Source organism: Sceloporus occidentalis, unplaced genomic scaffold (assembly GCF_023333645.1).
Source record: "Sceloporus occidentalis isolate IW3139 unplaced genomic scaffold, rSceOcc1.0.p SCAF_9, whole genome shotgun sequence".
In the NCBI taxonomy this organism is placed as follows: Eukaryota; Metazoa; Chordata; class Lepidosauria; order Squamata; family Phrynosomatidae; genus Sceloporus; species Sceloporus occidentalis.
In genome coordinates, this window is record NW_028316989.1 from 9,897,000 (window position 1) to 9,910,388 (window position 13,389).

At 42.2% G+C, this 13,389-nt stretch overlaps 1 protein-coding gene across 3 annotated transcripts in view; it reads left to right on the top strand.

Moving 5' to 3' along the window:
* Positions 1–374: 374 nt before the first annotated feature.
* Positions 375–13,389, top strand: part of ROBO4 (roundabout guidance receptor 4) — a 50,519-nt gene continuing 37,504 nt past the window's right edge. For 2 of the 3 annotated variants that reach the window (XM_089538106.1, XM_089538109.1), the window contains exons 1-4: positions 375–650; positions 6,062–6,385; positions 11,776–11,933; positions 12,867–12,987. In XM_089538106.1, coding sequence (XP_089394232.1) covers positions 578–650; positions 6,062–6,385; positions 11,776–11,933; positions 12,867–12,987 — 676 coding nt within the window. In that variant the 5' untranslated portion in view covers positions 375–577. The other variant, XM_089538107.1, reaches the window with a different exon arrangement.

Here is a 13,389-nt window from a genome sequence, read left to right on the forward strand (position 1 = left end):
GTCTCAGATCCCTTGTTTATCTATCACAGCTCTGAAAAGTTAAATTTTGGATTAGAGTTCCCAGTCAGCATGGCCAGAGAAGCATCTGGGTGTTGCTGTCTGTATGTCTGTCTTTCTTTCTTTCTTTCTTTCTTTCTTTCTTTCTTTCTTTCTTTCTTTCTTTAAGTTATTTGTCTCAGGAAGTGGCAGACTCCAGTGCTACAATGAAGCCAGAATAAACTGGAAAATTTTGAACAACCCCTTATTTGACCATGCCTGTATGTAGATGGGGTGGGCCTATAAGCCGCCGTGTTTTCAAATTTGAGAAGAAGGGGGTGGAAAAAGCTGGACTTGACTCCCACCCCTTCCTGTATCCTGTGAAGAGTCCAGGAAAAAACAGACAGAAACCAAGTGGGTTGGAGCTGCCTTAATGAGCTGACCACAATGTGCATGCACAAATGTGTTGGGATAGAAAGCTAAAAAGCCCTTGTGGTACTGAGTATCAGAAAAGGATTAGCAAACAGTGAAAAAAGTGAGCCCAGTCAATCTCTTTAGGTTCAAAATCTCTGAAAGAAGTGGTTTCAGCAACGAGATTAGCATGCCCAAAGGAAGAGTAATCCAGTTGGTGCTACAGAAGATCTTGATTTGGGCAGCATTTCTTTTAATGGAAGGTGAGTGAGCAGTTTGATTGGAAGAATCTTGCATTTATGATAGACCTCCTCTCAGCCTGGCTGCCAGAACTTGGAAAGGGTGAGATGGTAAGATATGCTAAAAGGATGACTAACCTTACTTGCTTAGTTTTGCCTTGAGAATCCCCCTCAATGTTATTGCATATGTAGTATATCAGAGATCTCATGCTTCAAAGATTACCCAGCCCAGCAAAGTGGGATTGTTTCAGTTTCTAACCAACCTGTTTGGTTTTGTTCTTTGGATCTCGGGTTGCTTTCTTTGCCTTATTGGTATGCTTTATGTAAAGTTCTTTATTTTTGTTACACATATGTCTAGCGTTTTTTCCTCTGAGCTCAGGGTGGCATAGAAGCTTCTCTTCCTTCCCCTCACTTTATCCTTACAACAAGAAGGTCAGTCAGGCTGAGAGAGGTTGGTCCTGTAAAGGCAGTCAGGATCAAGGGCTCCTTTCACACAACACAGTTATAGTACTGTGACTCTTAACTACTGTGGCAACATCCTAGGGCATCATGGGGTTTGTCCTCTGGTGAGTCACTAGAGCTCTCTAGCGGGGAATTCTAAATGCTCCTTCTTAAGATGCAAATCCGAGGATTCCATAGAACGGACCCATGGCAGCTGGAGTGAAAATGTAGCACTATAATTGTATAGTGTGAAGGGGTTCATCATACGATGTGTTTCATGCCTCAATGAGGACTTCATCCTGAATTTTCAAAGTCTTAGAGCAATACTCTGACCACTAAACCAGAGTGGTATATCAGAGTGTCATCTGAGCCTTTATGAGCCAATTGAAATCATTACTCAGCTAGCATTTGGACTTCCAGTTCTTGACAAACCATCTCATGGTGCCCCCTTATTTGCAGGGCAGTTCATTGCAGAGGGCAGTTCAGCTGGTAACAGCAGCAAGGAGAGATGTGTGACCTATCTGGGTTACTGAGAGCGGGTTAAATAGCTTGTGTGTTAAACTTTAAATGGTTTTCATCTTATTGGAGTCCATTTTTGTGTTGTTTCTTTTCTTATGAATTCACATTTGTTTGGGTCAACGAACAAGCATAAGGAGTAACATTGTTTTTCTAGGACACGGGGAGTCTTTGGCTTTGCTGATGTTTTGGGCTTCAGCTCCCAGAAGCCCCAGTCAGCATGGCCAGTGGGAATGGGTGCTGGGAATTGTAATCCCAAATATCTGGATGGCCACCATTTTTGTTGTAGAGTGAACTTGACGTAGAGTTGGCAGATAAACTGAGGGACAGGGTTCTTTTGACATTTATGGTTGTGTAAAAGATGGAATTTTAGCAGATGAAGCTTGAATGACAAGCAACCCTTGTTGAAATTACCTCTTCTACAGAACCATTAAATGCAAAGGAGTCCTGTCCTTTATTTCATTTGGCAACAGTAATTCTTGGAGCCACTTGTATTTCAGCTGAGCTGCTTATTCCTCCCTTTGTTGTTGTTTTTTCTGGGTTCATGGAGACAGCCTTTCTTTCTTTCTTTCTTTTTGAAAAATTTCTTGATCTGATGTGTCATGGAATCACAGACAGAGTTATTCTGAAAGAGGCAGTCTGAAAGTCACACTCACTCTGACTGTAATACTGCTTTTACGCAGTTGTTGGTAATGCATTTCCCCCCACGGATCCTCATCATCACCCACATATGTTATTTTCTGCTATTAATTGGAAGTGCTGTTTGGAACTTCAGTCAGCTAAGAGGATGAAAGTATGTAGAAATTGTTTTAGGACTAAGTATGGGAAAACAGGAAATTCCAGAGATCTTACACGCAGGTGCATTGTGCCTACATCCTCTTCCCCTGCTGCATTGTGTGAAGATGGTGAATCAACATGGTCCTTAACACTGGCTGAGAAAAGATATTTGAGGAGGAGGACATGGGAGGGGCAAACTGCAATTTTAAATGGAAAAGCATGCAGAAAGTGCCTTTAGATCAAGCAAGCCAAGACGCCCAACAATGAAAGCTTGAGGTGGGAAGTTGGGGCTCTTGCAGAGTAAAGGACGGCAACATACAATAGGTAGCATCATGTCATTTCCTGGGGAATGAGAAGGTCACCCTAGTAGTCTGTTGTAACAAAACAAACAAAAAGTCTTGTAGCACTTTAATTTTTTATATTTGGTACAAACCTTCATGGACTGCAGGCCACTTCATCTGTTGCCTCATGTATCTGACGCAGTGGGTTGCAATGCATCTCTGAAAGCAAATAAAATAAATTACTCTTTAAGATACCTCAAGACTTTGTTCTTGTGGACATATGCATCAGTAAGTTAGACAAGAACAATGTTTTCTCCATGGCCAATGGTATCGAAGGCCGCTGAGATGTCCAAGAGTACCAACAGGGTCATACTTCCCCCATCGATACCTAAACGGAGATCATCAACTAAGGTGACCATGGCAGTCTCCACTCCGTATCCTGTCCTGAAGCCAGTTTGAAATGGGTCCAGATACTAGGCTTCATCCAAGACTGCCTGGAGCTGGAGGGCAACTGCCCTCTGAATCACTTTGCTCAAGAATGGTAAAAGGAAGACCGGTCTATAATTGTTTCTCACCAGGGGATCCAAGGAGGGTTTCTTTAGAAGCAGTTTAACCACTGCCAACTTTAATTTTGATGGAAATTTCCCCTCCCTGAGGGATGTATTAATTGTGGATTGCAGTAATGTTGATCACAGCATGGAGATAATCTGGCAATTTTGGTGTGGGGAATCTGCAGTTCATGAACCTCATGCAGACCTCAACACTGGTAGTACAGAGAGAGAAAGAGAAATACAACAATAGAAGTGATGGGAGAACTAGGTAATATTTCACACCCTGGTTTTAAACTCAAAACTTGGGGATCTAGTAGCTTCTTTCCCAGCTGGCTGGGCTCCTCCTTGACATTTCTTATGCATCAATGGCCCCCACGGCTGGTGAATCATAGAACCATAGAGTTGGAAGAGACTACAAGGGCCATGCTGTCCAACCTGACAGTAGCTGGTTGGCAAATGGGCAACCTCCATGTTTTCATTTCCTCTGCAGTTGATTTTTCTACACTTTCCTCTAAAACTAGGTGTGCTGAGACCCAGATTGTAATACTGGTTTTTTTGTTGAGAGGTAGTGGAGACAAGAAGGCTTTTCAAAAAGCAAAATAAGGGGACAGAAATAGGCACTGAGGGGGGAAGGCCAAGAACACCAAAACTGCCACTGGGAAATAGAGGTATTATATCTGAAAGGGGTGTCTAGAGACCCATTGGTCTGCCAGTTGTATTCCTTGCAGCTGAAGCTTTATGACATTCTGTCTCCTCTGAGAAGACAATGTCAGGATGTTTTGCATGGGAAGTTCTGAAGGAAATACTATTCATTACAACAATAACAATGAATTGGATTCTCAAAGGTGTAGATCAACAGAAAACTATTAAATAAAACTTCAATAAGAGGATGTGGTGGCTTTTACCATATCTCCTTAAATCCTAAAAATCTGTTCATAGAAAATGAACACCTGTTCTTAATATATGTTGACCTAAAGAACCTATTTAGGATTATAAATGCATATTCGTTAACTACATTTACACACAACTATAGATCAGAGTTTTTATCTCACAACAAATCAGAGAAACAAACCAACAACATGGTTTATTTCCAGTGTGTGGAAACATTTCTTTCTTGTACTATACAGTCCCCCAATTTCTCCATTGACTCACCTTTCTCCATTGATTCAAGGCTGCATCCTCTGCAACCAGCAGGAATAAATATCTGCTGGTGGAGCTATATCATGTTATCATTATGTAATCCCTATATTGAAAACAAGAGATGAGAACCAGTGCTGTGCATAACTGTTACCTTGTTGCACAATGCCTGGATGAAGTGCACAATGTGCCCTGACACACTACTCTTAGTGCATTATTGGACATTCACAATAGTTCTACATGTGGAAGTCTGTTCCCACCATCAGCTGCATACATCCATTCCCTGTTGTCCAAACAAGTCACTGCATACTTAGGACAAATTATGCCGATTAGGTTCCCAACAGGATTTTGACCTCAGTCTCCTACCTTTTACTCTTATAACAACTTTGGGAAGTACATTAAGCTGGCAGTGGCCGGGTCACATAGTAAGCATTGTGGCAATAGTAGGGCTTTAGGGCCTAGTTTCCAATCCATAGCCAAGCTGGCAATCAAACCCTGGTCCTCAGAGTCATAGTCCAAGACCCAAACCACTACACCACTCTCCCTTGACTTGGAGGTATATGAGAACTACTGTCCTCTTGTCAATATCCCTTTCTGGGTGAGGTGCTTGAGCATGTGGTGGCTGGGTAACTTCAGGTGTGCTTGTAGGGAACAGATTATCTGGACTCATTTCAGTCTGGTTTCAGGCCAGGGTATGGTGTACCGAAATGGTCTTTATTGCTCTGACTGATCACCTATTCTGGATGAAAGACAGAGTTAAGTGCTATCCTGTTGATCTTCCTGGATTTCCCAATGGTTTTAGATACCATTGATCATGGTGATTCTGTGGAAAGGGAGTGGGAGCCACTGTCTTACAATGGTTATGTTTCTATCTATAGGGCTGGTTCCAGAGAGTAGAACTGTGGGATTCCTGTTCAGACCTACAGCTATTAAGCTGCAGGGTTCCTTTCCCCATGCTTGTTATGTAAGCCACTGGGTGAGATAATTAATAAATGGAGTTGGCTGCCATGAATATGCAGATGACATTCAGCCCTATTTTTCCTTGCCATCAGAGTCAGCTGGAGCTGAGCAAGTGCTAGACCAGTGTCTGGACACTCTGGGGAGTAGGTGTGTAGTTTGGAAGTACTCCTAGATTCATCTGTCTCACTGTAGGCCCAAGTGAAGTACATGGGCCAATTAGACTACTATAACATTCTACCTGGGATTGCCCTTGAAAATGACTTGGAAGCTGCAATTAGTGCAAAATACAGGAGCTTGACTGCTGACTGGAAAACTGTACACACATCATATAACGTTGGTCTTGACAAAATTGCACTGGCTGCTAAGACTCTTCTGGTCCGAATTCAAAGTGTTCATGATACTTGAGGATACATGATACCCCATGTGAGATGCCTGAGGATTGAGGTCTGCTGTGAGTTAGGGCCTTCTCAGCTGTAACACCCCAATTGTGAAATGCCCTCTTTCAGGTTGGATTGGTACCAATGCTGGTTTCATTTAGTAGCCAGATAAAAACATGACTGTTTATTGAAGCCTTTTGGGCTTTGATTTACTTCAAATGTTTTAAACTTTTTAAACCCAAACCAAACAATCCAGAAATATAGAGCCAGATGAAAAGATCTGAGGGGAGGATATAAAGGTTTTTTGGTGTTGTTGTTGTTGTTGTTGTTGTTTTTGCTGTTGTTTGTTTTTTGTTTTGTTTCATTCTGTTCCTCATTCCTTATTATTCTCCCAGGTTCAAAGTCTCGCTCGGAAGAATTCATGCCACAAATCCTTGATCACCCATCTGACCTTGTAGTTCGCTGGGACCAGCCAGCCACCCTGCACTGCCGTGCCACTGGGAACCCGCCACCCACAATTGAGTGGTATCGCAATGGGGAATATGTGAAAACGAACAAAGATGATGCCTCTTCCCCACATCCTCTCCTGCTGGATGGGTCCCTCTTCTTTCTCCGACTCAGCCAGAAGAAAGGAAAATCGGATGAAGGGGTGTACAACTGCCTGGCTAGAAATCATCTTGGCACAGCCATTAGCAGGAATGCTTCACTTTATGTAGAAGGTAAGGCATTGAGTTCATCTCAGAGAATCAAAAATGTAGTAAGTAGCTTTATTTGCAGTGCAGGAAAGCAGTTTCAGAGAAGCCCTTCTTTGAATTTGAGCTTTCTTTTACATTTGATTCAAACAAACAAACAAGCTCTCTTTCCAACAAGTGCATGACAAAAAATTGCAGTGCTGCTAAATTAAAAAACAACTCAACAAGATTCTTAGTTGTTTGCTCCAGCCAAAGTCAGTAGGTATAACAACTGTCAATATGGAAAAGATCATGCTTTACCATAGAATTGTTTAAGGCCAGGCTGGAAAAGGTGGGAACCATAATTTAGCACCAGAAACTTGGTTGGTAAATATATAAGCATTTGGTGCCTGATTGAAGAACTAAGCACTGTGAGCCTGGATGAGCAAACCTCCCAATTTATCTGTCTGCCACATTCAAATGTTTTAATTCAAACATTTTCACCACCCAATTTATGATTTGTTAGTTAGTTAGTTTGTTTGTTTTTGCAGGGGAGTTGGAAAATTCTTGTCAAAAAATGAATCAAGTTAAATTCTTGCCCATTCCTACATGCATATGAACCTTTTATTATATCAACTGCACTCTCTGTCAGTTTGTTTCAGAGTGCAATTCAGAGTGTTGCTTATTAATTTTAAAGCTGTAAATAGTTTTAGACCAGTCTCTTTGAAGTGCTGTATTTCCTCTTATATGTCCATGCCCATTCTTTATGAGCAATTGTTGTACTTCCTCTTGAGTGTGTCCTTGGTATCTGAGGCACAGCGGGTGGCATCCTGCAAGAGAGCTATCTGTGTGGCAGCACCCTAGATATGTGGAATTCTTTGCCTCAATGAATTAGATCCTTCCTATTGGTGTTCGGTTGGCAAGTGATAATGTTTGTCTTAAAACATATTTTGATTCTGCCATTTAATTTATTGATAGTTAGCTTTAGTTCTTTGGCTGGAGTCCTGTTGGAATGTTATGCTTGTGTGATTTATCAATTGCACAAGGGGTTTTTACATATTATTGGCTTGCATAAAGAGGTCTCTGAAACTAAGGGGGTCCCTGAAACCTCTTCACACATGTATTCCCATGGGTTGTACAAACAAGCCATGTCGTTCCTAGAATTATGCATGGGAACACTTTTGTCCTGCACATGCCAATCTGGCTACCTCAGTACTCTCTGCAGTTCTGCAGAATTACACAAGAAGAGTGTTACAGTAAGTCACAACACAATCTTAGTCTTAGCTTTTAGTTCTCTGATGCTGCTTTTGGTCAGGTAATCATAATATGTTGGTGACTTATGTTTAGGAAACCATTTTGTTTTCCTTATTATTATTTTGCAGAGCAAAGGTGGTTTATAGCAATAGCAAGTACATTTCTATACTGCTTATCAGTGCACTTAAGCACTCCCTAAGCGGTTTACAAAGTGTAAGCTAATTGCCCCCAACAATCTGGGTACTTATGTTAGCAACCTCGGAAGGATGCAAGCCTCAGTCGAGCTTGAGCCCTTTTGCTGGTATTGAACTCGCAAACTTATGGTTTGTGAGTGAGTGGCTGCAGCACAGGCATTTAACCACTATGCTATCAGGGCTCCTTTATAAAGTTTGGTATAAATAAATGAAGGGTTTAGAATACAGAATAAAGAAAAGAGGGGGAAATTATAAAGTTGTACACTGAGAGTACTCCTTCAATGCATATGTGTGATATGGTGTGTAATCCTTTTTATTATCGTTCTGCATCATAAATACTTTTACATTCTTCCTACTTGCATGGCTCAAATCCCATGCATTCTTTTCCCAGGGTAATGTTGGGATGCAAAATCCCACATTACATGAGGTACCTCTAGACAGCATTGGCTTCTTCGAGTCCAAAATGTTGCTCTTGTAAGACTGAACAGTACTAATTATTGATACCATTGAGAATCCTTTTTAATATGCAGTCCGAAATACTCTCCAATTAGCACTTCATTAATGATCAGGCTCTGTTCAGTTCCCTTGGCCCAGCATAAAGGCCTATGATGGTGTTTGGCAGCTATAAATATTCATAACTCTGACTAATTCTATGGCAGGAAAGATGCATAAGGGTTTGGGAAAGGTTTCTGTTAGCAGTGCTAAATTAAGTGTGCTGTACACTGCATTTCAAGTATGTGCTTGCAAATGGTTCCCATCCTTGGAAGTCTGTTTGCCTTGGCCTTGCCATAAAGTGTTGTGAATCTTGAACTTCAAATGGAGTCCTCACAATGCGGTTTTCCCATTTCCAGCCCCCTTCTATTACAACCTAGTGCCAGGTTGACTTCACTTATGGTGATCCTATGGATGAGAAACCTTTAATTCACCTAGTTATCAACAGCCCCTACTCAGGTCTTACGAACTCAGGGCTTTGGCTTTCTTGATTGATTCTGTCCACTTGTACAGTACTGTGGTCTTCCTCTATTCCTTCTATCTTCTATCATCCTAAGCATTATTATCTTTATTAATGAGTCATGGCTTCTCATGATACGTCCAAAGTACGACAGTTTCATTTTAGATATAGCTTCTAAGTGGAGTTCAGAGTTGATCTACTGGTCATATGGGCAGTTGATTCTCTTCGGGTCCAGCTTTCCCAATGGTACATAGAAATCAGAAATACAATCTGGACAATCCTGACTTTAGTATTCAGTGATATATTGCACTTATAGACCACAAAGTCATCAGGGGAGAGGTATTTAGAAATTCATATCTGTGTCAGCAAGTTACAGACATTTGGTTTTACAGCAATTAAATTTAATGTTCATCTTTCAGATGTTGAGATCCTCTTGCCTTATGGCAAAAGATAATCACTGTACCAAAGTTGATCTTTGTAAGTCAGTTGTATACATTCTTTATTGCTTGGCATCATAGTATACTACATTTCTTTGGTCTAGTCAGCACTGCAGAAATTACATTATTTCTGTGGTGCACCTTAGACCAAAGAAATGTAGCATATTATGACACTAAGGAGGAAGGATCATATACAGCGGACTTACACCACTAAAGTTTGACATCACTTTAACTGCCATGGCTCCATCCTATGGAATCCTGGGATTTATAATTTGTTGTGGTACCAGATCTTGCTGACAGAGAAAGCTAAATATTTAACAAACTACAAATCCCAGAATTCCATAGCATTGAGCCATGGCAGTTGAAACAGTGTCAAACTGCATTATTTCTGCAGTGCAGGTTAGACCTTTGTTATAGTATAGTAAAACCATCAGATATTTACTCCTGGACTGAAATAGAATGTATATGGGGAGGGTTGTCTATTGGAAACAATTGAAATGGGGAAGCGACAGGAGTTTAAATATATCTAACAATAACATCCTAAGGCTGCTGCATGTAAGCACTTGACTCATCTCCAGCATTTTTGATTATATTAGAAATAGATTCACATCCTCCTGGCAGGATGCATGGAAGAAACAGGCAAAGCACTGAATGGAAAGAGAAAAGGCAGCCCTCTTTGCTCTCTGTGGGGTTTCCTTTCTGATTGTGTTCCTAGTTCAGTGTCAACATTAGAACCTTCCAAACTTCAGAAATCCCAGGTTTCAGTGGTAAGCTCAGAAAACCTTAATTCAGTAACTATAGGTTTGCACTAGAGATGTTCATTGTCAGAACTAAACAGCAAACAGTACAAAGGCTTAATTAAACCACACACAATTTCAAATCATTGGTGGGCTAATTTCTCATTTGTTACCAAAGCAAAACAACCCTGCTTTTTTCACACTCCTATGCCACCTCCCTCCTAGGTTTTTCCCCCTTGGGTATTCCTGAAGCTGACATCCTCCCTTCTTTCTCATATTCCAGCACAAAGAAATGTGTGCAATAACCTCTCTCGATAAACACCCCACTTCATTTCTCATCATATATTTCTGTATGCCAACTGCCATTAACTCTGACTAATTCTATGGTCAGGAAAGATGTATATGTGGTTTCTGACATTCAAATTATCATGTTGATTGTTGTGTTCAAATGAGAAGAAATAATGAAGGTAGCTTTCCATAAATAGCCATCTTTGTTGTTATTTCACTGCCCCAGGATGTGGTAGGTAGCGATGGGGAATGGTTGGATGCAGTGGCGTTCCATACTGGGGTGTCACCCGGTGCGGGGTGTGAAGGCTTTGGAGAAGGACTTTTGTGATGGTGGAGGTGGGAGGGTAAAAGGGCATCCCTCACCTCCGTGCTCAGTGTGGCTTTACACATGAGTAAAGCCATGACGTGCAGGGAGGAAAGGGTGCCCAGGCCCTCTCCCTCCCTGCCGCGCACCATGGTGCATGGCAGGGAGGCAGTAGCATTACTGCGGGGGGGGGGGGGGGCAGGACATGCGGACCACACTGGGTGGCACCCAGAACGAGGGTGACACCCAATTGGGCTCCCCTCCCCCTTCAGGGCAGGAGGGGCACATGAACATCCTTTCAGGGTGCACCATCCAGGTCTCAGAAAACCCAAGTTGGAGGAGGAGGGCCAATGTTCTGCAGCTGATGCCCCCCCTGCCCCAGCCCCACAGCTGGCTTCCAAGTCCACCGTGGACTCAGAAGGCATGGAAGGAGGGAGAAAAAGACTGCCTTCCGAGTCCTCTGAAATTTAATTTTAAGAATGTCCTCTATCAATTCATGGATATGAGTCCAATATAATGGAGAACATTTTGGAATTCCTCCTGGACAGAAGGGTGAAAGATAGGACGTGTCCTGGAAAAGGAGGATGTCTGGTCACCCTGATTATAGCCTCTATTGATCTTTCTCTAGCTGTAAGAATATACAGACATGATTATGACATTAAAAATGACAGTGCTCAGGAACCAAATGGATAATATATCAGGGATAATATATCATAGATCATAGAATCATAGATATAATAAATAAATAAAACTTTTATTTATATACCGCCCTTCCATCGATCAGGGCGGTGAACAACATGGTAAAAACTATACATACATTACATACTTAAACAGTACATACAATTAAAACAGATTAAAACAATCATAAAAAACCCCTCAGTCAGCCATCCGACTTGCCGTCAGCAAGAGAGGGAGGCCATCCAGGTCTTCACTCGGGGAATGCCATTTGAAATAGAAGGGTTTTTAAATCCCTTCTAAACTGGGCCAGGGAGGTGGCCGAGCGGAGCTCTGTGGGCAGCGTGTTCCAAAGGGTCGGGGCAGTGATGGAATACGCCCTCCTCGTTGTGGAGGAGAGTTTGGCCCCAGGAACCCTAAGTAATTGCTGCCCAGAAGTTCTGAGGGTGCGGGGCGGAATGTATGGGGAGAGGCGGTCCTTCAGGTATCCTGGGCCCAAGCCATGTAGGGCTTTATACCCTGGCTCAGGGTTATATCAACATACTGCCATCCTTCAGTCTAAAGGTTTTGTTTTAGATTATTTGCATTGCCTTGTAGCTCTGCAGGAAGAGTTTCAGCTTCATCCCAGTGATGTGACAGTAACAACAGAAGAACGTTTCATGCTAGAATGCATGCCCCCAAGGGGACACCCTGAGCCAGTCATCTCCTGGAAGAAGAATGGAGTGCCAATAAATATGGAAAGTGGTCATTATGAGGTAATAATGAATAACAATACTTACACCTACCCTTTGTATCTGGGAGGATGCAGGAAAGGGCCTTTTCTGTTGTTGTGATACTCCAGTTATGGAATACTCTCTCCTTGGAGGCCCAATTGGTACCATCACTGCCATCACACACAAAAATGACCACCAAGGACCTTCACAAGTTCAACCTAGACAATGAAGAAATAGAAATAGTTTAATAATCCCCCTACCTGGGATAAAATATTGATAGAAATGGGGACTGCAGTCAGGAAATCAGAAGAAGGTTAAGAATGGGGATGGTGGCTATGAAAGAACTAGAAATGATTCTAAAATGCAAAGATATACAGCTGAGCACAAAAGTTGGTATCATATAATCTAGTATTCCCTATTGCCATGTATGGATGTGAGAGCTGGACAATTAAGAAAGATATTAGGAAGAAAATCCATTTGAGATGTGGGGCTGCAGAAGAGTGCTGAGGATCCCATGGACAGCTAAAAGGACAAACAAATGGGTCCTAGAGAAGATCAAGCCGGAAATCTCCCTGGAAGCCAAGATGACCAAACTGAGGCTGTTGTCCTTTGGACACATTATGAGAAGGAAGGACTCATTGGAAAAGACAAAAATTCTGGGAAAGGTGGAGGGACGGAGAAAGGCCACATGCCAGATGGATGGACTCTATTAAGGAGGTCATGGATTTTATGGGGTGGCAGGGATTAAGCAGAGCAGTGGAGGACAGAGGGTCTTGGAAATGTCTCATCCATAGGATCGCCATGAGCTGAGATCAACTCAAGGGCAGTTAACAACAAAAACAACATCTAAGAAAATGCTTTCTGCACTTATCCAGAGTAACTGGGAGAATGAGCTTCTCAAGTTCCCTGACAGGTCAGCAACAAAAGTAGCTCCTCTGGAGTTCCATCATTTTCTTTTCTCCCCCTCTTCTACAGGTCAGCAATGGAAGGCTTCTGGTATCTCATGCTCTGAAGAGTGATTCAGGAACATATATTTGTATAGCCACCAATCAAGCAGGGGAGAGAGCCAGCAGAGAAGCCATGGTCTCTGTCTGGGGTAAGAAGTTCAATAGTGACTGTACACCACATCTTTTCCTTCTGTGCTTTGCAACTGACTGGGGTCTTTAAACACAGGAGGACTACAGCTTCTAGAGTTTCCCAGACTCAACAAGTTCATTCTGGGAATTGCCATCTAAAACAGTAACTTTTCCAAACTGGTAAAGATCTGGAACTGACTGGCAGTTTGTTGCCCATTTGGCAGGGACAGTCCCAATTAATTTTCCATTGGTTCACTTTTTCAGCTGCTTTGAAAAAGGTCTCCTCCCACTTTCCCCCTTTGTTCTTAGCTTACTTCAGTTCTTGCAAACTGAGTTCAAAGTGCAAAAGTAATTCAGCAGGGGTGGATGGGGAGGAGAGGGGCAAATCTAGCACTTCTCAGTAAAAGTAAACTGCAGCAAGC